Below are 21,475 nucleotides of genomic sequence, written 5' to 3'. Positions count from 1 at the left end.
CACTGAAATTAATGACAAAAAATACATTAAACAAAATAGACTTTACAATAAATAATAACATAATGAAAATGTAAGCCATGAAATCCATTGATTGTCACTGTGACTACCAATGCCTTCAATGGGGGCCTAGATTTCCACATTGACAGTGAATGGGGTCCCTAAATAAATCAATGAAAACATTAAAGTAAATAAGGCACCTGTCCCCGATGGTATACATCCAAGAGTTCTCAAGGAGTTAAGTTTACTAATAGCCAAACCATTACATTTAATATTCAAGACTCCATTCCCACAGACTCAGTACCACAATATTGGTGTAAAGCAGATGTAGTGCCTATATTTAAAAATTGAACTAGATCACAACCGGGAAATTACAGACCTATTAACCTGACTTCAATAACTGGGGAGACTACTTGAAGGTATAATACGGGATAATATTCAGGAATACCTAATGGAAAACAAAATCATTAGTAATAGTTAGCATGGATTTATGAAAGATAGATCATGCCAAACTATCCTTATTTGTTTCTTTAAGGAGGTAAGTAGGAAATTAAACCAGGGTAATGCAGTTGATGTGGTCTACTTAGATTTTGCAAAGGCTTTTGATACGGTTCCACACAAGAGGTTGGTGTACAAAATAAAGCAAATTGGACTCAGTAATAATATTTGCACCTGGATTGAAAACTGGTTGAAGGATAGACAAGAGGGTTGTCATAAATGGAACGTTTTTAGGTTGGGCTAAAGTCGTGAGCGGAGTACCTCAGGGATCAGTACTGGGACCCCTGCTTTTTAACTTGTTTATTAATGACCCAGAGGGTGACATTGAGAGCAAAGTCTCTATCTTTGCTGATGATACTAAATTGTGTAAGGTAGTAGAATCAGAGCAGGATGTAATTTCTCTCCAGAAGGACTTGGAGAGACTGGAAACGTGGGCAGGTAAATGGCAGATGTATTTGGGATGCAAGAATAAACTGGCGACTTACAAATTAAATGGGGATAAATTGGGGGAATCCTTGATGGTGAAGGATTTAGGAGTGCTTGTAGACAGCAGGCTTAGCAATAGTGCCCAAAGTCATGCAGTAGCTACAAAGGCAAACAAGATCTTATCTTGCATTAAACGGGCAATGGATGGAAGGGAAGTAAACATAATTATGCCCCTTTACAAAGCATTAGTAAGACCACACCTTGAATATGGAGTACAATTTTGGGCACCACTCCTTAGTTAAAGACATTCTGGAACTAGAGAGAGTGCAGAGAAGAGCCACGAAATTAATAAAGGGGATGGACAATCTAATTTATGAGGAGAGGCTAGCTAAATTAGATTTATTTACATTATAAAAGAGGTGACTAAGAGAGGATATGATAACTATATACAAATATATTCAGGGACAGTACAAGGAGCTTTCAAAAGAACTATTCATCCCAAGGGCAGTACAAAGGACTCGGGGCCATCCCTTTAGGTTGGAGGAAAGAAGCTTTTACCAGCAACAGAGGAAAGGGTTCTTTACAGTAAGGGCAGTTAAAATGTGGAATTCATTACCCATGGAGACTGTGATGGCAGATACAATAGATTTGTTCAAAAAAAGGTTGGACATCTTTTTAGATGGGAAAGGTATACAGGGATATACCAAATAAGTATACATGGGAAGGATGTTGATCCAGGGATTAATCCGATTGCCAATTCTTGGAGTCAGGAAGGAATTTATTTTTCCCCTTATGAGATATCATTGGATGATTTGTCACTGGGGTTTTTTGTATGCCTTCCTCTGGATCAATAAGTAAGTATAGATATAGGATAAAGTATCTGTTGTCTAAATTTAGCATACAACAAAAGACAGGGTTGCCCAATGCTACATCAAATTGACAAAACATATATGGTAATAAGTATAAAGTTTAAATACTTCAATAATAATAGTAATTACTTGTTTTTTTAGTTAAACCCTTTGGCCAAAGCGTCGTAAGCCTGCATACCAAACGTCAAGGTAAACCAAAAATGCAGGTCCTAACACTAAAATTGTGAACCCTTCCTTTTACCTCTGTATGAGGGGAAGCAACTGCAGTGAGTCTTGTCCATTCAGCAAAAAGCCAACACCTCCCAAGTTAAAAAGGTGGGGAGTGGCATAAATATATATTCATGATGTGGTGGGTGTAGGAGTTTGAACTACCTGGGAATGTGTATGTGCTAAATTTAGCATAGGTTGAACTATGTAATGTATTACTTACCCCAGCCGGGATGAAGGCTGTCCTCATCGTCATTGGAGACCTGCTGAAAAATCCAATAAAGGGCAGATGCCCAACCATAAAAAGAAAATATAACAAAATTGAAGTCCGATGGCCAATTAAAAAAACCCCATGCAAATCAATCCAAATGCAGTTGCAAAGTAAAAAAACAAAACACAAAAACATTTAAAATCAATCCAAGTGCGATGGCCCCAAAAATTATGAAAAAATGTGAGTGTAAAAATAATCCAGGCCCAATGGCCTCTTCTCAATCCCTTCCCATCCTGGATGTTAGATGGTGAAGATGCCACAAAGCCTGCGATCGTATGTTGCAAGTAAATATGGGGTGAGTATTGCTTCTTTTCTTAAAAAACGTCTTTCTCCTTTTCTTTTTCTTCTGCCACAGGATGTGGCCTCTTGGCAGATCTGATTGGTTGATGACTTCTCAGGCAAAAGTGAGGAAACCATATAGTACTGTACATCAACCAATAGGATTAATTTTTTTCTTATTTACTTTAAAGACATCTTCCTCCTTCTTTTTTTCAGCCACAGGATGCATCCTCTTGGCAGACTTCCAGACTTCTAATAGGGGCCCAGCCTTATACAGGGCCTGGCCCTTCACAGAAAGACTGACGTCAGAAGGTACATCAACCAATAAGAAAATGTTTCCTCTCTTTTGCCTGAGAAGTCTAATTCAGGCAAAAGTGAGGGAGCAAATTGGTTGATGTACAATCAGATGTTGAGGAGACTTCCAACCTGAGAGGTGCCCCGTCAGTGCTTCAGTGACGGGCCTTGCTCTATAAAAAACAGGGCCCCTCTAAGACTGGAAGTCTGCCAAGAGGCCACGTTCTGTGGCTGAAAAGAAGAGGAGGACGACGTTTTTAAAGAAGAGAAGAAAAACTGATCCCAGGCTTCGTGATAACTTCACTATCCAGCATCCAGGATGGCAAGGAATTGAGTAGAGAACATCGGCACTGTATTATCTTTACACTTACATTATTTTTTGGCCATCGGGCTTGGATTGCTTTTTAATGTTTTTATTTTTTTTAAACGTTGCCATTGGGAGTGGGTTGATTTTTAATGCTCTTGTGGGAATTTTGAAACTGTGCTATCGGGTTTAAATAAATGTTAATGTTTTTTTTATTATTATTTCATTCAAATATGGTTGTGCATTGGCCCTTTATTGGATTTTTTGGGGGTGCCCAATGAAGATGAGGAGTACGGCCTTCATCCCGGCTGGGGTAAGTAATACATTTATTTTTTTAGGCACCTCTGTCATTGCCATTATGGCTACATAGGCCTCCTTTGAGGGTCTAGTTAGCCACAGTGACAATGGATTTAATGGCTTTGTTTTGATTGCGTTATTATTTATTGTAATGTCTATTTTGTTTAATGTATTTTTGTTAGGCTTTTCAATTACCAAAAGCCCTATTACCCATATTTGGCCAATAAGCCTATTGCCCATTACTGTAAGGGGGAGGGAGGGTACTTTTGTTGGGAATGGGTGTTGGCTGATGGGGATAGTTGCCCCATGGTGGGTGGTTAGGCCTCCCGAGGGGGTGGCAGGAGGGGTTAACCCTTTGTTACATTTGCAGGTAATAAAGCATTGCATAGCAATGCTTTAGTAGCCACTAAGGTAGGCAAGGGGTGTATGTTATGTATTTTGATATTGTTAATTCTTATGTAGCCCCCTTTCCCTATGCCTAAAGGAACTACGCGGCGTGCTGCTGTACCTTTTGCTCACATGAGGCCTCCGCCTCTGAGAGCCTGGAGTGAGCTCTTCCTCTTTTGCGTGCAGCCCCTCCACCTATGAGGGATCCCAGCGTTGGTGGGATAACCCCTCAAAGGAATCAATACACAGTAAAGAATATATAGGGAGCAGGAGTGGCTCAGGGGAGCCTGGTTCAATTCCCAGTGTTGGCTCCTTGTGACCTTGGGCAAGTCACTTTATCTCCCTGTGCCTCAGGCTCCAAAATCATAGATTGTAAGCTCCACAGGACCTGTGCCTGCAAAATGTCTCTGTAAAGCACTGCGTATAACTAGAAGCGCTATACAAGAACATGCTATTTTTATTATTATAATACACCACACAAAGTATATCACTAAGTTTTACTCTACACCCTTAACATATAACACTTGTACCCGCGGTATAACCCCAGTGATCCAAACCTTGATGATTCCCACCAAAGTACTGAGGGTGCTATGGCTCCAATACCCCTGGTGTCCTGTCCCAGCAAGTCCCACCCACATGTGATGTAGCGCTACCCCCTGTGGATGTAGGTGCACGTTGGGTACCTGCCTGGGTACTCCAGTATCCTGGTGCTGCTTGGCGACTTGGAGTGAGTCCCACGTGGCGGGGCCTCCAACACAAATCCCCTCTCTCCTAAAAGGGGTCCGGATCTTCCTTGCCATGTGAGCTCCAGCCGGAGGGTCTCACAAAATGTCTATGAAGCCTGTAACCTGGTCCCAGGCCGCAGGGTACTGTGTGGCCGTCCTGTCACTGGTGCAACAGTACTACAATAGTACAAAAGGGGAAGAGTCCCTAACTGGGGCCTTCCCTGTAACACTCCGCTGGGGTGGCTCAGGGCCTAGCTGCGGCCTACGGGGCAAGGTCTAGGCCTAAACCAGGAATCTACTGCTCCCTGGACACTACCTATCTCCTCGGTGCCTCCGTCAGAACTGACTTGCGGGCTTTCTGCGCGCGGAGGATATCCTGTTCCTCCTCTCCTCAGAGCCCTATAGGCTGGGACAGCCCCATGTGGTGTATTCCTCCCCCCGGAGGATCATGGGACCAGGGCTGCCAACAGCGGGGGAGAAAGGGCACTAGCAAAAAAAAATGGCTGCAAAAAAAATCGCCGGGTCTCCCTTTTGGCAGCGCCGGAAGTAGGCTGGGCTATGCTTCCGGCACGCCGGCGTGAGAGGGAGGCCCGGCGTGCGCGGGAGCAGCATGCAGGAGACAGATACAGCAGGGCCGGCGACAACTGCTGTGCCCCGCCGCCGGGCCCCTCGCAGCACCGCCACCAAACCCCCCCCCCCCGCTGCACCGCCAACCCCACAGTACAGGGCCAACCCCCTGCTGCCGCCGGACACCCCCCTGCTGCCACCGGACAACACCCTGCTGCCGCCGGACAACCCCCTGCTGCCGCCGGACACCCCTGTATCACCGCCCCACTACAACATCACCCCTCCCCGCAGCATTGGCCCCCCCCCACCCAGCACCGCCGCCACATCCACCATCCCCCTCCCTGCAGGTAAGTCTGATTTTTATATATATATGTATTTGGGGTATTTTTATATGTATGGGGGGTGTTGGGGTATTTTTATATGGATTGGGGGGTGTTGAGGTATTTTTTTAATGGATTGGGGGTTGGGATATTTTTTATATAGATTGGGGTATTTTTTATATGGATTGGGGGGTTGGGGTATTTCTTATATAGATTGGGGGGTTGTGGTATTTTTTATATGAATTGGGGGGTTGGGGTATTTTTTTTTATATGGATTGGGGGGTTGGGGTATTTTTTATATAGATTGGGGGGGGGTGGGGTATTTTTTTATATGGATTGGGGGGGGGGTATTTTTTATATGGATTGGGGGGTTGGGGTATTTTTTTATATGGATTGGGGTTGGGGTATTTTTTATATAGATTGGGGTATTTTTTTATATGGATTGGGGGGTTGGGGTATTTTTTATATAGATTGGGGGGGTGGGGTATTTTTTTATATGGATTGGGGGGGGGTTGGGGTATTTTTTATATGGATTGGGGGAGTTGGGGTATTTTTTTTATATGGATTGGAGAGAGAGAGAAAGAGATGAATGATATTACCAGATTGAGGTCCACATACATACTGTACATATATACACACATATATATATTGTGACATAGTCCAAAGATGTTAGGCAGCTTTCTGCCCCATTTTAGAGCAGAAAGTGCAGGAATAGCTAAAAATGATCTGTTCCACAGCTTCCCATTAACTCAGGCAGCTGGATGGAAAATCCAGACCACAGATTACCATGGCTCTAGTTCTCCCTCACCTGCTCTTCTAATCACATGCACAGGTATTTAGAGCAGAGAGGTTTGCATTTCAGTCTCTCTCCTTAGAGCCTGGAGGCTGGGGGTATCGCTGCTCCCCTGTTTCCAGTTTCGGGGTTGACGGCCCCTCCAAGTATCACAGTACCAGAGGATTTGCCTGGACACGGGACCGAGTTCCCACCACGAACAGATAAGACCAAACAAATGTTTACTGCTGTTGCTAAAAGACTGTGCTGTATCTAAGTGACCCTAAATGAGAGAGCATTGTTTTAAGCTGGGGAACCAGGTTAGTTGGCCAGCAGCTGTTAGAGAGACTGATTCTATGTGTAGTTAGATCCCTGAAAGGGATAGGATTTTGTTTATATAATTTGGTTTCTTTTTACTTGAAATAACAGTGTGGGAAATACTGTAACAATGAAATGAGTGAACTGCTGAATGAAAGTATCTGAGTACCTCTAACCTACACATGTTAAAGCTGCAGTACCTTACTTGGATGAAAATAAAGCAGGCAGAAGCCTGAGTTAAGCAGCTTAATACTTTGCATGATCCTGTTTTTGTATTAAATAACCCTAGAAGACTGTGTCGGGAAGAACCCAGACAGACGTCAGCACTACAAAAGAGGGGCGTTTGTCACAATATATAAACATACACACACGTATAAAACTCCTTAAAGACAAACATAACAAGCTGAAATAGGCTGTTACTAAATTTAAATTGGTCTAAGAGGAGAACATATTACTGAACTATAATGTGGAAACATATAATGAAAAGCTGGTACTAAATGCTTAGCAGATGAAAATAACTGCACCAAAAAGTAATAAGAGTGTAGAAGCAAACCAATGTTTGCCTCTAACAACTCAAACCGGCCGGTCAGTAACTACTGAAATAACAACCCCTATAGTGAGTCAGTGTGTGCATAACAGCAAAAATATGCAGTGAATGGAATAAGTATAATTTGGCACACACAGAGGTTGACTGATTGACAGATGATATACAACAGAGTCAAAACAAGGTGCAAGAGATACTTAGCATAAGTCCAGCAGTAAAAAGTGTCCACAGCCGAGGAAAATACTCGTGGGTTCAGTGATGGTAAGTCACGGCCGCAACCGCCACAATGTGCATGCTCCCTGTGTAGTGGGAGCGTCGGGCGGGAACACGTGATACAGCAGGAAGAAGTGATGTCAGCTGGGGGCACCACCGGATCCAGAAGAGACAAACAAGCCCCGACGTGCACATTTCGCCACCTGCTTCGTCCCAGTAAGATATACATATCTCTATCTATCTTTGGCTGTGGTGCGACGGCCCTTGAAAAATCTAATTTTGCCGGCTTCAAGTTTTCGCAACGGCTTTGTCGCCGTCGCGATAAGCGCACGCGGCGGCAATACTTTTGTTTTTGGTCGACGTCGCCGGCACTATAAGCATGGCCTTACTGTGTGTGTGTGTGTATGTGTGTGGGTATATGTATGTATTGGGTAGGTGGAGGTTTTGTATGCATTTGGGGGGGGAGGTTGTATATATTTGGGGGTTGGAAGTTTTTGGGTATATATCTTGTGGGGGGAATTGTGTGTGTGGAAGGGGGCGGAATGAGTGAGCGTGGGGTAATTGACGGAGGGAGAGGAGAGAGGGGGTGGGTGAGGAAAAGAGGGAGTAAGAGTGAGAAGCAGGGGAGAGAAATACATGCGAGGCAGGAGAGTGAGATGGGGTGAGATGGAAGGGAGAGAAATACATAGGATGGGGGGGGGGAGAGAGAGGGCTCGTGAGGTGTGAAATGGGGGGGCTTGGTGGGCAATACTGCCGACACGGGGGGCGGGGGCCCTGCTTAAAATGTTTGTCCTGGGCCCCACGATTTCTGTTGGCGGCCCTGCATGGGACTTGTAGTCCTGCGTCTGCGGAGACATCCCAAGATGGCCACCACAGTCCTGACACTGTGTATGCGCCACCTCGCCGCACTATGCATGCAAACCTAATCAACATAGCCGCCCCAACCTCCCGATTGCGCGGAGCTCCAGCCAGACAACTGAGCAGTTCCCCCGCACCGGAAGCAGGGTAGGGTGACTCGGCTACATTTATGTTTGTGTATAGTTTACCATTGATTGTCATTGTGGCTAGCTAGGCCCACATTGAGAGGTTTATGTTCAAATGTAATTTATAATCATTTTTAATGTTGTGTTTTACGGTATATGTGTCTAATTTTATTTTCATGGCCAAAAGCACTGTTAGCCACATTTGGCTAATAGGGTTGTTGATCATTAGTCTAGAGGGTGGAGGGGATGTTTATTTGGGTGGTTAGGGTGGTGGGTGATGGGTGTATTTAATTCAAAGAGGGAGTGTAGGCCTCCTTGGGGAAGGGGGGGGGGGGCTTTTAACCCCTTAATTACCTAAGAGGTTAGTATAGCATTACATGGCAATACTGCACTAGCCACTAAGTTGGCTCAGGCGGGTAGGTAGTCTAGTTTAATGCTTATATTAACCCCTTTGTAGCTCTTTGTGGTCAGCTAGTCATGGAAACCCATTTACTTGTTACAGTTAAAATATTACTTTAAATACATAATAGTAAATATTATTATCTATTTCAAGTTGGTTTAGCTTATCTTACCTTTGTACATATTGGCCATTATAAACATAGGAAAGATACTGTAGGGCTAACGTCAGCCTGTAGGTGATAAAATGTTGGTGGTATTTCTGGCGAGAATCCCATTTTGATAAATATGGTAACATGATGTATGGCGGTTAATATCCAAAAATGCCGTATTCTGCCCCCTTTTTTTTAAAATCAGATCTGATACAAAGTGCGTTATTTTTGCAGTGCAACATGGATGGATGTATTGCACTATAAAAATGAAGCACTTTTTGGGTGGTAATACTACATTTTTTGGTTTGATGTATCCGGGCCATTGTTCTTTAGCAGGATTTGTGCTCAGTGTAAAATTGTGCTTGTGGGCCTTTTTATTATTTTAAGATGCTGCCTTCAACTACTATACTAATAAAGTGACAGGACACTACAATAGTATAATTACAAATATCTGGTTTTGGGAAAATGATACTTTCGTTTTTTTGCCTTGTCCTTTGGATCTTTGAGCAGTTTGCAAACCATATGACATTTCTCAAGCTAAAAGCAAAAGAACCTGGGCGCTAACCTACAAAAACACATCCCACAAAAAGTAATAAAGTGTGTAAAATCCCAATGCAGGAAGAGGTGCCCCTAGACAATAATGAGGGGAGACTTGGGTGGATAACAAACCCTTCTGCTGCAACCCCAATAAGGATTATCCAAACCCTAGACAAGAACAGTAAAACAGAACAAGGGGAGCAAGGGTTAAAGAGCAATAACAATCAAAATTCTATACACATAGAATACACATACCTGATCTACAAGGAGGTCAGGTACAATGGAGGGAGGCGGGGAAATAATATATATATATATCAAACGATACTTACACGGCCAAGTGTAAGTACAGGTACAGCGAGGGGTATCTGTGATGATCGGTCTGTCCTTCCCCAATCCAAACAGCGGGGGAACCGTGATTGCTGGCTGGCAATGAAGACCTTCACTCTGTCAGTCTTTTCAAAGCTCCCGCTGTATTTGAGACACACAGCACTCGGTTACACACGTTGATGGGCCTGCCTGATGGTTCCCCCGCTGTTTGGATTGGGGAAGGATAGACCGATCATCACAGATACCCCTCGCTGTACCTGTACTTACACTTGGCCGTGTAAGTATCGTTTGATAATTATATATATATTATTTCCCCTCCTCCCTCCATTGTACCTGACCTCCTTGTAGGACAGGTATGTGTATTGTATGTGTATAGAACTCTGATTGATATTGCTCTTTAACCTTTGCTCCCTTTGTTCTTTGTTTTACTGACATTTCTCAAGCATCAACATTTTTTGAAGCTGATGTTTTTCCAGGGGGTGATATGTTATTAAAAATGAACAGAATATGTTTACTATTCTTTAACCTCTACACATTACCATTGTTCATTTCAATGCTGCCTGGCATTTTAACCTACCATAAAGTTCAGTAAACAATGAGTTGAAACAATACCTGCACTGACTTTGCAACCTGTGATTAAAAGCTTTCTACTGTACATACTATTTTTTAGGAGAATTTAGAGATGAAAAGAGATGCATTTTAAACTGCATTGTTTTGCACTTTTGTTCCAAAAAATATTATTGCAGGAATTGATGCTGTAATAATTCGAATGCCTCTATAGCAGAGGGCAAATACATTTAATATACAGTAGAAATGCATTTTCTCTTCCAGCTTGTGAACATGTGCTCGAATGATGGTCAGCGACTGTTTGAAGTGGCCGCAATAGGCTGCATGTTCGCTGCAGGGCCTTTCGTTGCTGTCTTGGGATTGATATACACAGCCTTGTTTCTAGGACCCACCGCACTGTTGGGTTCTGCTGTATTCATCATCTTTTACCCCTCCATGGTAAGATTGCCTGTGTTAGCTGCGATGGGTTCTTATTTTAGCAATGAACGGGGGACCCAAATTACTGTTTCTAGCTGGTAACAACAGATCAAATTGCACAGAACAATTACCCCCCCCCCCCCCCTTGGTCTTTATAAAAAAATATGCCTTTGTATTTAAACATATATTTATTAATAATGTTATAGTAATAATAATTACTCCAGGTAATAGTGGAGAAAAAGGAATACAGAGGAAGATATGAGGGTAACACAATCAATACCATGTTTATCCTGTATGAGGCCTGTGTTATCAGTTAGTAGATGTTCTAACCTTGCTATTGGTAGGAAAAGCAATAGCTCAAATGCTAAATGCCACATCAGACAGAATTTTTTATATAACTATTTGATTCTAGCCTCTTCATTAAAATGTTGTGTAAAAGAAACATCAAAATCAAATCAGAATCAAATTACATTTTCATTTGCTCCCAGATGCTGGCATCAAAACTGACTGCATATATCAGGAGAAAATGCATAGTGATCACAGACAGTAGATTGAGGATTATGTATGAAATCCTAAATTGCATCAGATTTATTAAGATGTATGCATGGGAGAACAACTTCATACAGAAGATTCAAGGTGGGTTTATGTGGTGTGTGCTACATACAGGAGTACAACATGGAATTCTGCAACCATAATCTTGACCTATTGAATGAATCGGCTTGTTAGTACAAAAGGGAACAATGAATATTCAAGTAATATGCATAATATAAATAAAACAGCCTTTAACCTCTTCCCTGTCATAGCAAACACATTTGCAATGTTTTTATAAATAAGAAACCATTTGTTATAGACCTTCTTTCAAGATATTTATTTCATTTTCCTTTGGTTATGCTTGATTTGCCATTCAGGTTGTGAATGCAGCAAAACATGTGAAATTAACCCTTAATTTCTATAGCAGTTACTAACCGCTAAAGTGATTAAGGGGTTAGGGTACATTAGATTGTCTTTTTTTATTCTTCTGTATTGTTTGCAGCACCGGAGGGCATGGACGGTGATGAGGATGAGGACGGCCTTCACCGTGGCAGCCTGGCAGGGGTGAGTGCAATATTTATTTACTTTATTTATGCTGCTTAATATATTTAAAATGGGCAAATGCACTATTATCCATATCTGGATAATAGTAATTTTGCCCCTTACTGCATGTGTTAGGGTTTCTTATTTATAAAAACATTGCAAATGAAAGTAGAAAAATATAGCTATAGTGTAGCATACCAGGAAAACAAAATGGAAAAAGATCTCTTATGCACTCATATGTCGAAGGTAAAAACATGCCTCCAATAAATCTCTCCAGTATCATCACCATAGGGAAAAAGAGAAAAACAAATTTAGAAATATAGTGTAACAACATTTAATGCAAAATAGTTTCAACTTTCTTGGTAGCACTCTCAAAAGTTAAAAGGTTTCAACAGCTCATGTTTCCAGTTGTGCCACACGAGTGAATGTTTACAGCCCTGCCAAAAAGAATCTTCAAAAAGGCTAAATGAAAAATTACACATACACACATCTAAACGAGCAATCAGAAAAACTAGCAAGAAAGGTGTTGTTAATTTTGATTGCTAAATAAGGTTAAAAAGGATACCAGGTCAATGTCTACAGCAGTGGTGCTCAACTCAAGTGCTCAAAACCCTTTTCCCACCCCCCAACATGTCAAGTTTTAAGCATATCCCAGCTTCAGCACAGGGGGCTCGATCAGCCAAATGTTCCATTGTCCAGTCAGAACTTATTTTTCAATCCCATGAGTTTTAGTGTTATACTCAGTTCTAAATTATCCTAAAAGGAAGAAAAAAATCACTAAGATCTAAAAGATCATTCCAATTTCAAAGTGTAGCATTTTGTTGAGCTTCACTAACAGTTTTAAAATCTATAGCCTCTTTCTATAAGTATGTCTTTTAGAATGGCTGATTGTTCTTAAAACAACTTTCAAATGACGTGTTTTATGGCCAGTGACACTAGTGATTACAACATTGTGATCAATTTTTTTGCTCCTTTAGCGATTCGAAGTGATGAGAAGGCATATTTGGAAAAGGCTGGCTATGTGCAGAGCATTACAGCTGGACTTTCTCCTATAGTGGTTGTGATTGCCAGCGTCTGCACCTTCACACTGCACATGGCCCTTGGCTACAATCTAAGTGCCCCAGAGGTATGTGGTTAACAGGATGTTCTCATTTTGTGGATATTGCGCCAAGGATAACTACGTTTTAAAAGTGTAAGATTGATTTGGTGACATTCAGCGTCCACTGTCTATCACTTACATTTCCTTTCATATTACTGCAGGGGTTGACCTCACTATGGAAACTTGCACCCCACACTCAAATGTAATTGTGAATGCTGGAAAAATATAAAATTGTCCATGTTCTGCTTATTGTTACAATGGTAAGGATCCAATAAACCCGCCAGGACGTCCAATAATTTCTGGATTTAATGCGATAAGTTCCAATCTATCACAATATGTAGATTTTCTTTTGCAGAGTTATGTACCGAAACTAAAACCACACATTAAAGACAGTACACATGATAAATTTTCTAAAAAAACATTGAAGGACAGGAAGCAGTTAAATATTTTTGGGATTCGGATCAATCTTTACATAAAGATCAGAATAAATTTATTCTGGACAGCATTAACTATATATGTAATCATAACTATTTTATTTTTAATGACAAGCGATGGGCACCAACCTGTTCATGGGAAAATGGGAGGAGGATACTATATGGACAGGTGGCGTGCTTGGCACAAACCTGGTGCTCTGGAAAAGATTTATTGATGATATTATTTTTATTTGAAGAGGAAGTAAGGAACATTTGGTAACATTTCTAACAAATAATTATTTAAATGATAAGAATTTAAAATTTACAAGTCATTTCAGTTCTGAAAAAGTTGAATTTCTGGACCTCTGTATTTATATAGAGGAAGGAACTGTCAAAACAAAAACATTCTACAAACCAGACGATTGCAACAGCTATATTCTCTCCTCAAGCAACCTTCACACAAGGTGGCTGAATAATATCCCCAAGGGGGAATTTAAACGTAACAGATGCAATTGCACAGACAGTAATACATTTTTGGAACAATGAAAAGTATTAATACAAAAATTTCAGGAAAGGAATTATAATGATACATTAATATTACAGTAGAAGCAAAAACACAAGCATTCAATTAAAATAGAGACAAATTAATAAATAATAAAAATAAAACAATATAAAGATAATGTGGTAACGTTTATTACGCAATTCAATACAGAATATAAGAAAATTGAGAAAATGTTGAGAAATCATCACCATATTCTTCAACAAAATCTCCTACTAAAAGACTGTATAATAGAAAGACCAAGAAGGACATACAGTATACAAAAGCAGTTAACATCAAAAAGAGAATAGCACCTAGTATTCCAAGGATGGAGATAGTAGAGGGTAATTGGCTAAATAAAAAACTGCCTGACGTTTTCTTTAAATGTGGGAAATGTAAATATTGTAAATATGGAAAAAAAGGAAAATAATTCTTATCGAAACAAACAGGAGAAAGTTTCAAAATAAAGAAATGTATAAATTGTGACAGTAAAGAAGTAATTTATCTATTAATGGGCCCTGCGACCAACAATATGTTGGTCGCATGAAAAGTTGTCTTAAACAGCATATTGAGGAACATTGTCTAAATATTATTAAGGGGTTTGAGACACACAATGTATCAAGTCATTAAAAAAATATCACTTACAGTAGTAACCCAGAAGGTCTAACATTCATGGAAATAGACAAAATAGAGTTAGATAAACGAGGAAGGGACCTCGCAGAAAAAAACTATGTGGATCCATAAATTAAAAACTCTTACAACAGGGGGACTAAATATAAGTATTGATTTAGGTTGTTTGTTAACATACTGTAGAAATAGTTTCACTTTGTTTCATCTCTGGATTTTGTATATCCCATTTTGGAATATGCATTGTAGACATTTATTTGTCAAAAACTTATAAAAAGACATATATAATTGAAAATAAGATCACCTGTGGATGTTCATCCACATTTGTGATTCTGCTGTACCCATAATGTGTGACGATAAAATAACTTGTCCTTAAACATACTGCAAAACATGTTTTTTGGAAGTAGGTACGATCTTAGTACCTAGAAGTGATCGTCATGTCTAAAAAAACCTGATATTTCATAATGGTTTACTTTCAAACTATTGTTTATACAATGTATTTAATGCCAACCAATTTCTATAAAGTGGATCCATGGAACCATTTATTTTATGCATACAAATGTCATGTATAATGGGGAAAAAAATGTTTTTTACGTGTATAATGGGTACTAGAAATGTATTTTTCTGTATGTTTATATTTACCTCCGGTGTCCTGGTCTTGTATCTCTACCTGTAAAGCATATAATTAAAGTTAATTGCAGAGTAGCGTTAGACAGGGATATATTAGGAGGGAACACATGTACTTACCACACATACCCCTGAGGAAGAAGGAACCACCTTTGAAACACTTAGGGTTTCCGGGGGACAAGTATCTGGAGAGCACCGAAACACCAAAAGTGACGCAGTACGCCGGCTGGAAAGGCAATGGGAATTGCGGTCGTCGGAAGAGAATACAAGTGCTCGTAGTTGGTCTCTCTTACAATATACCACTGTCAATGTGAGTGTTAACCTGATTTTTATATAAAGTTGGACTTTTTAAGAAAAAGGCAATGGAACTCTTCTGGACCTGTGTTGGGAGTGGAGGAGTAAAAAGAAACCTTTCAGTGCCTGGGTACAGACACTTACATGTACGTACATACCTCACCAGTGAATCTTTTAAGATGTGTGAACATGCTTCACTATTATATTTTTCTTTCCTCTTTTTTACTTTGAGATGCGCTGATTCTCCTGGATATACATTCATTGTAAGGCTCTATGCAGTCTGCCCGGGAATCCCGTTAAGGTGCCAGCAAGTATGCCTAGAGTCCGTAGTTCAAAGGGGAGAGGATGTCCAGAGTTGTGAAAAAGTTTGGGGGGGCGAGGAAAGGCGAATAGCCATGTCCGGACTACAATGGGCACCCCGTGGGGACACCTTTTGTAGTTTCCAGACTTGGTGGAGCCGGCCCCGCAAGTGGCAATGAGTCATCCAGGGAGGATGCAGTCTTAGAGTCAGCTCTCCCTTTGGCTAAAATCATTTTTCCCGCACACCTGGCTTTGAGCCTGCTGGGCACGCCTACCCCTCTGACATCTTTCCAATCTCTTTCTATTGGCTGACGAGGAGGAATTCCCACGATCCGATTGGCTGCTCCTTCCCCCCTCCATTCTGGGGATAGCCCAGCGGAGTGTGTGTAAGGTGCTAACCAAGAGAGCTAGTGTGCGCAACCAATGAGTGAGTCGATAAAGCTAAGGCGGGCTTTTCAAAGTTGCTCTGTTCGAAATATCAGAGCAACCGGCTTCGTTTGAAGCCTGAAAAGTTTGCCTCGCAGGGACTAAGTCAGACGGGTGGACCAAGTTCTCATTTTAGTACGCAGAGGTCGCGGCTGGGAACTGAAGCCAAAAAGAGGACCAGGAGAACCGGGTGTATATCCCGGTCAGGGTAAGCTCATCCAAGCGGTAACCCTGCACATAGGAAAGCCTAGTTTTTTTCATGTTGACCCCCAGTAAGTGTATTTTTAAACTGTTCCTTGTGTATTTCTTCTTGTTGTATGTGGGTTTACCAAAATAAATGCAATTTGTTTTTACTATCTCGTTTTGCCTAATGAATGATCCACGTAATATAAAAATGTTGTAAAAAGTACCTAGTCTCCCGTGACCATAGGGTCCCAGCTCATGGCTTCCCAACGGTTGCAGGCACGAGAGTTGTTAGGAAGCTATGAGAGTTTGTTCACGGACAAGCCGGGATGGACTCACCTCACTGATCATCTGGTCAACACTAGTGATCAGAGGCCCCTCCGTAAATCCACATACCGAGTGTCTGTGCAGGTGAAACGAAGCATGGAAAAGAAAATTGAAGAGATGTTGGAGATGGGGTTGATCTCCACGTCGCAGAATCCCTGGGCCACGCCAGTGGTCCTTGTCTCCAAAAAGGACAGAGCCACCCAGTTCTGCATAGACTACCAGCAGTTAAATGTCCAGACTGTGTCGAATGCCTATCCCATGCATGTTGTTAGACGAGCTTGCCAGGGCAAGGTATCTGACCACCATGGATCTGAGCCGGAGGTACTGGCAGATCCCATTGACCCCAGAGGCGCGGGGGAAATCAGCCTTCATCACCCCGAGTGGCTTGTACAAATTTTTGGTCATGCCATTTGGGATGAAGAACACACCGGCTACCTTCCAGAATTTGGTCAATCGCCTGCTGGAGGGAATGCAGGTATATACACGGGCATACTTGGATGACCTAGCGGTTTTTAGTCATTCCTGGGCTGATCACCTTACCCATGTAGCTGCGGTGCGCGTCCAGGAGGCCGGGCTAATGCTAAGGCCGTCCACATGCTAATTAGGGATGGCAGAGGTTGTTTGTACCTCAGGCATAGGGTCGGTGGGGGTACATCTCGAACCTGAGCCCGCCAAGGTGGAAGCCATTGTGAGGTGGCCGGATCCCAAGACCAAAAAACAGGTGCTCGCCTTTCCAGTGACCACCGGGTATTACCGCAAGTTTGTACCCCACTACAGTGCCCATGCTGAATAAAAAGAGGCTCCCTTGCATGGTAACCTGATCACCGGAGTGTGAGAGTGCCTTCTCAGCTCTCAAGGCTGCCCTGGCAAGCGCTCCAATCCTGGCAGCTCCTGCTTATGACAAGGGGTTCCTGATTCAAACTGATGCTTCTAACTTTGGCATAGGTGCAGTGTTGAGTCAGGTGGGAGCCGATGGGGTTGAACACCCAATTGTGTACCTGAACCGCTAGCTATTAGATCGGGAGCCTGCTTATGCCACGGTTGAGAGTGTAGGGGCCCTCAGGAAACTTCAACCATATGTGTATGGTCACACTTTTACGGTCATTAAAGACCATAATCCCCTAAACTGGTTGTAGCGGGTCTCTGGGGATAATTGCCAAGCTGCTGTGGTGGAGTATGGCTTTACAGGAATATGACTTTACTTTACAGCACAAGAAGGGGAGTGAGCACAGCAATGCAGATGGACTTTCCCGACAGGATAATCCAGGACCAGCTTAACTCTAACCTTCAATCGTGGGGATGAACCCATTGGGGTCGCTACCCCAGAGCTCTCCGCTTAAGGCAGGAGGTGTGCCGGTAGGGGTAAATGTGACTGCGTTTAATAAAGATCAAGCCCTGCATTACCCCTACTTGTCAATAATACATCTGTATTATGTTATGTATGTATATCTATGTATTATGTCTTGGCCTGATTCCAACACCTCAGGGACCATTGTGGTTTCAGAAAGAATGTTGCAAAAGCTGTCTTTGACCTTCCCCTCTAGCATTTTTTATGTGACTAATGTTTTTGCATTTTACCTGCCAATCAGGGGCTGGGAACGTTGACAGCACCTGGCCCTGAATGTTGCAGTGTTGTGGGTTAGTGTAGGGGTGCACAAACTGGGGTTGCAAGATTTTTTTTTTTTTTGAGGGTGCGATAGTTACAGAGGCCCCGCGCACTTCCCCAAGGCATTTAAATGAAATGCCGGGGGACCGCATGGGGCCTCTGCAACTCATCTTACTGAGATTCAGCCGACTTCGGGACGCATCGCCATGGCAACGCGGCATAAAATTATGTTGCGAGGTTATGTGATGTGACATCACATAACCCCGCGGCGTCATTTGACGCCACACTAAGTTAGGGGGGGACGCGAGGACTGGGGGAGAGCAGGCAGGGGGCGCAGCAACAAAAGTTTACGCACCCCTAGGTTAATGTATAAAAAGGTGGGGAGGGCGACCCCTAGCTAGCTGAAGGAGTTGCAATAGCTTGGGCTTTTAGCTGCAGCTCAAGGTTGATGTACCGGCGGAGATTCCAGCTGCAGTGTCAACTCCAGTGCTGGTGCCAGGACTGGAGTCCTGTTTCAGTGGGCACTGCAGGGAAGGAGGACAGGGGGAATCTCTGCAAAGAGGTCCCTGCAACTAGTTCTGCAGGGTATCCCCAGGTTTTCCTCGGTTGGGTATGTGTTGTCTGTTTATATGTATAGTTGTGGATATTTCTCTTTCCAATAAATTAATTTTATAAACTCTTGTGTTTCTGTCCGGTGAGTTGATCCCTAGTATTGGTCCTGGTCTCCTGTGACAGCAAAAAGGCTGTTTTACTGCACAGGAGATACCGGAGGCCGGCGGGGACCCCTGGAGACCCGTGGGCATCCTCAGGTCCCTGGTATTCCCACTGACGCCCACATCTCCAAGGGCCCCTGCGGCTTTCGGTATCAATCCTGTACAATAAATATAAAATTGTAGCCAGTTTCAGTACCATAGCGGCTCAGCGCTAAGGCAATGAAAGGGTTAAATAGCAGGCACTACTTTATTGTTGGTACAGGGGGTGGGTGAAGCTTGCAGTTGCCCCAGAGTGGGTGTTTAGGCCTTGCAGAACGGTGGCAGTAGAAGATAACCCCCTTCATTACCTTTGTGGTTACAACCGCTAAAGGATAATAGGGAAGAAGTTCAGTTTGTTTTATAGACATATATTTACTGGATGAGGAAAGTCTATTCTATTAAAATAATTTAAGACCCACTCCCAGAATGTGCATTCACGGTATGCCTTGTTGAGAGCACTAAACTATCACATTAACGTAATACTAGCCATGTTTAACTATCAATAAATGGTGTGGAAAAGTGTGTGCAACATGCTGCAGGACATGAGCAGATTACCACATTTCCATCAGCAGGTTACTCTAGTTTTCACTTGGTCAAACCAGTTGTTTTCCAACATGATGGATATTTTCAGTTTCATAAATTCTATGGCCAATTGATAATTAGTGAAATAGATGAAGTATTTAAGATATTTTCTCTCTCCTCACTTATAGTGTACTTGTCTAATCCTACAGCTTCGAATGCATCACTCTAGACACCTTTTCAGTTTTTGCATGCTGTGCCCCACATTGTGCAGTGGTTATTGTATTAAATTTTTTAATTCAAGGCTACTGTAATTTCTTAGTTGTCCCATCTTATAATTAGTAGGCACCCAACTGGACCCAAATGTCAACTACCTTCAATCATTGCAGTGTGTTCTTTTAAAATAGCAGACAAACGTAATCACACCACACTTCTCGTATCACCATATATTCACCTGCCTCTTTTTGTAAAGAACTCCTTAAGAACTACTTTATCTTATCGTTAACCGAGTGCACCAGCCATTTGTAATTGCTCTGACAATGAATATGTGTATGTCCTTCTCTCAGGCTTTCACAGTTGTTACAGTTTTCAATTCTATGACATGGGCTCTGAAAATGATACCACTTGCTGTAAAAGCAGCTTCTGAAGCCTTCGTCTCTATCTCCAGATTCCAGGTGGGAATTATTTGATTTCTACTTTTTATTGTAAGCCTTTATGGGAAGAGGTTCCCTTCCTAAAATATGTTCATGTTTTCTTTTATTTCTTTTTCCTATCATCATTATCCTCTATTTTAAATTGGGCTATATGATTACGTCATACACTTGGTTTGTATTAATTTGTTAGAGCCTATGATTATGGTAGTGTGAATATGCTACGCCCTCTTCATTGCAGTATTGGTCCTGCAAAAGTTTAGAATCATTGTGGTTTGGGATATCGAAAATGAGAGTTCATTATAGATGGAATTATAGTGCACTGAGCTTTGAAACCTCTTAGGCCTCATCTTCGAAAGGTTTTGAAAGTTCTGTTCAGTATAGTTCCATCTATGAAGAACTCTCATGTTGGTCTCTAACTTATATCTTCAGTGCCTACAGTATAAGCAGGGCCGATGCAAGGGTATTTGGCACCCTAGGTAAACCTTCAACCGTGCGGCTACCCCCATTTTTGTTTTGTAAACTTTTGTATGTCGATTTGGACTTGCCCGACACAATTTTCTCACCACTTCCCTCCCCTTCTCCCACTGCTGCTCTCTCTTCCACCCTGTCTCTCTTCCATTTTTGCACCCCCATCCATTTTTACACCCGCCTCCACCTCCATATTTGCAAACCCACCCCCCCTCCACTGACCTAAACAGTTCCTAGTGCACTGACGAGGCAGAGGAGAGCAGCCTGCTCTGCTGCCGCCCCCTCAGTGTTTCCCCAGATACTGTAGCTCAACATATCCAGGCAAACAGGCATGCCTCGGCTCCCGGCCTGCAAGCCCAACAAACTGGCCCAGGAACAAGGCAGCCCACACATCATACACAGACGCACGCTACACAGTCACCCTCCACACTATAGTATAGGCGAGCTCTGTACACATGCAAAGCACAATAAACAAACACACCAGATATACATACCATATACATGTGCACACATTATAAGTATATAACATAATCAACAACAGACAAAAAAAAACACATACCACATGTACGCATACCAATGTCCCGACGTTTTTCGTCACACGGGACGTTATATATATCGTCCCGTGTGACGAAAAACGTCGGGACATTGGTATGCGTACATGTGGTATGTGTTTTTTTTTGTCTGTTGTTGATTATGTTATATACTTATATATATATATAACACACAAAAAAGGAAGTTGCTCAACACCTAATATTAAAGGTTAAATCAAGCCCCCAGATTAATACTGACTATAGGGGTAAAATAAAATATAAACCCCAAATTAAATCAGTTAGAAAAGTTATAGAGCTTGTTGGTGCTAGGGGATAATAAGAACTATATAGAACACACAAATGAAAAGGACA

At 42.2% G+C, this 21,475-nt stretch overlaps 1 protein-coding gene across 1 annotated transcript in view; it reads left to right on the top strand.

Annotated features, from left to right (window-relative positions):
- Positions 1-21,475, top strand: part of LOC142489537 (ATP-binding cassette sub-family C member 5-like) — a 201,817-nt gene that overhangs the window by 22,864 nt on the left and 157,478 nt on the right. The window contains 4 exon segments of the mRNA XM_075590487.1: positions 10,515-10,688; positions 11,156-11,303; positions 12,719-12,867; positions 20,019-20,126. Coding sequence (XP_075446602.1) covers positions 10,515-10,688; positions 11,156-11,303; positions 12,719-12,867; positions 20,019-20,126 — 579 coding nt within the window.

This window comes from Ascaphus truei, chromosome 3 (assembly GCF_040206685.1).
Source record: "Ascaphus truei isolate aAscTru1 chromosome 3, aAscTru1.hap1, whole genome shotgun sequence".
Classification (NCBI taxonomy): Eukaryota; Metazoa; Chordata; class Amphibia; order Anura; family Ascaphidae; genus Ascaphus; species Ascaphus truei.
The sequence above is the reverse complement of the archived record's forward strand: the minus strand, read 5'-3'. Positions and strand labels throughout refer to the sequence as shown.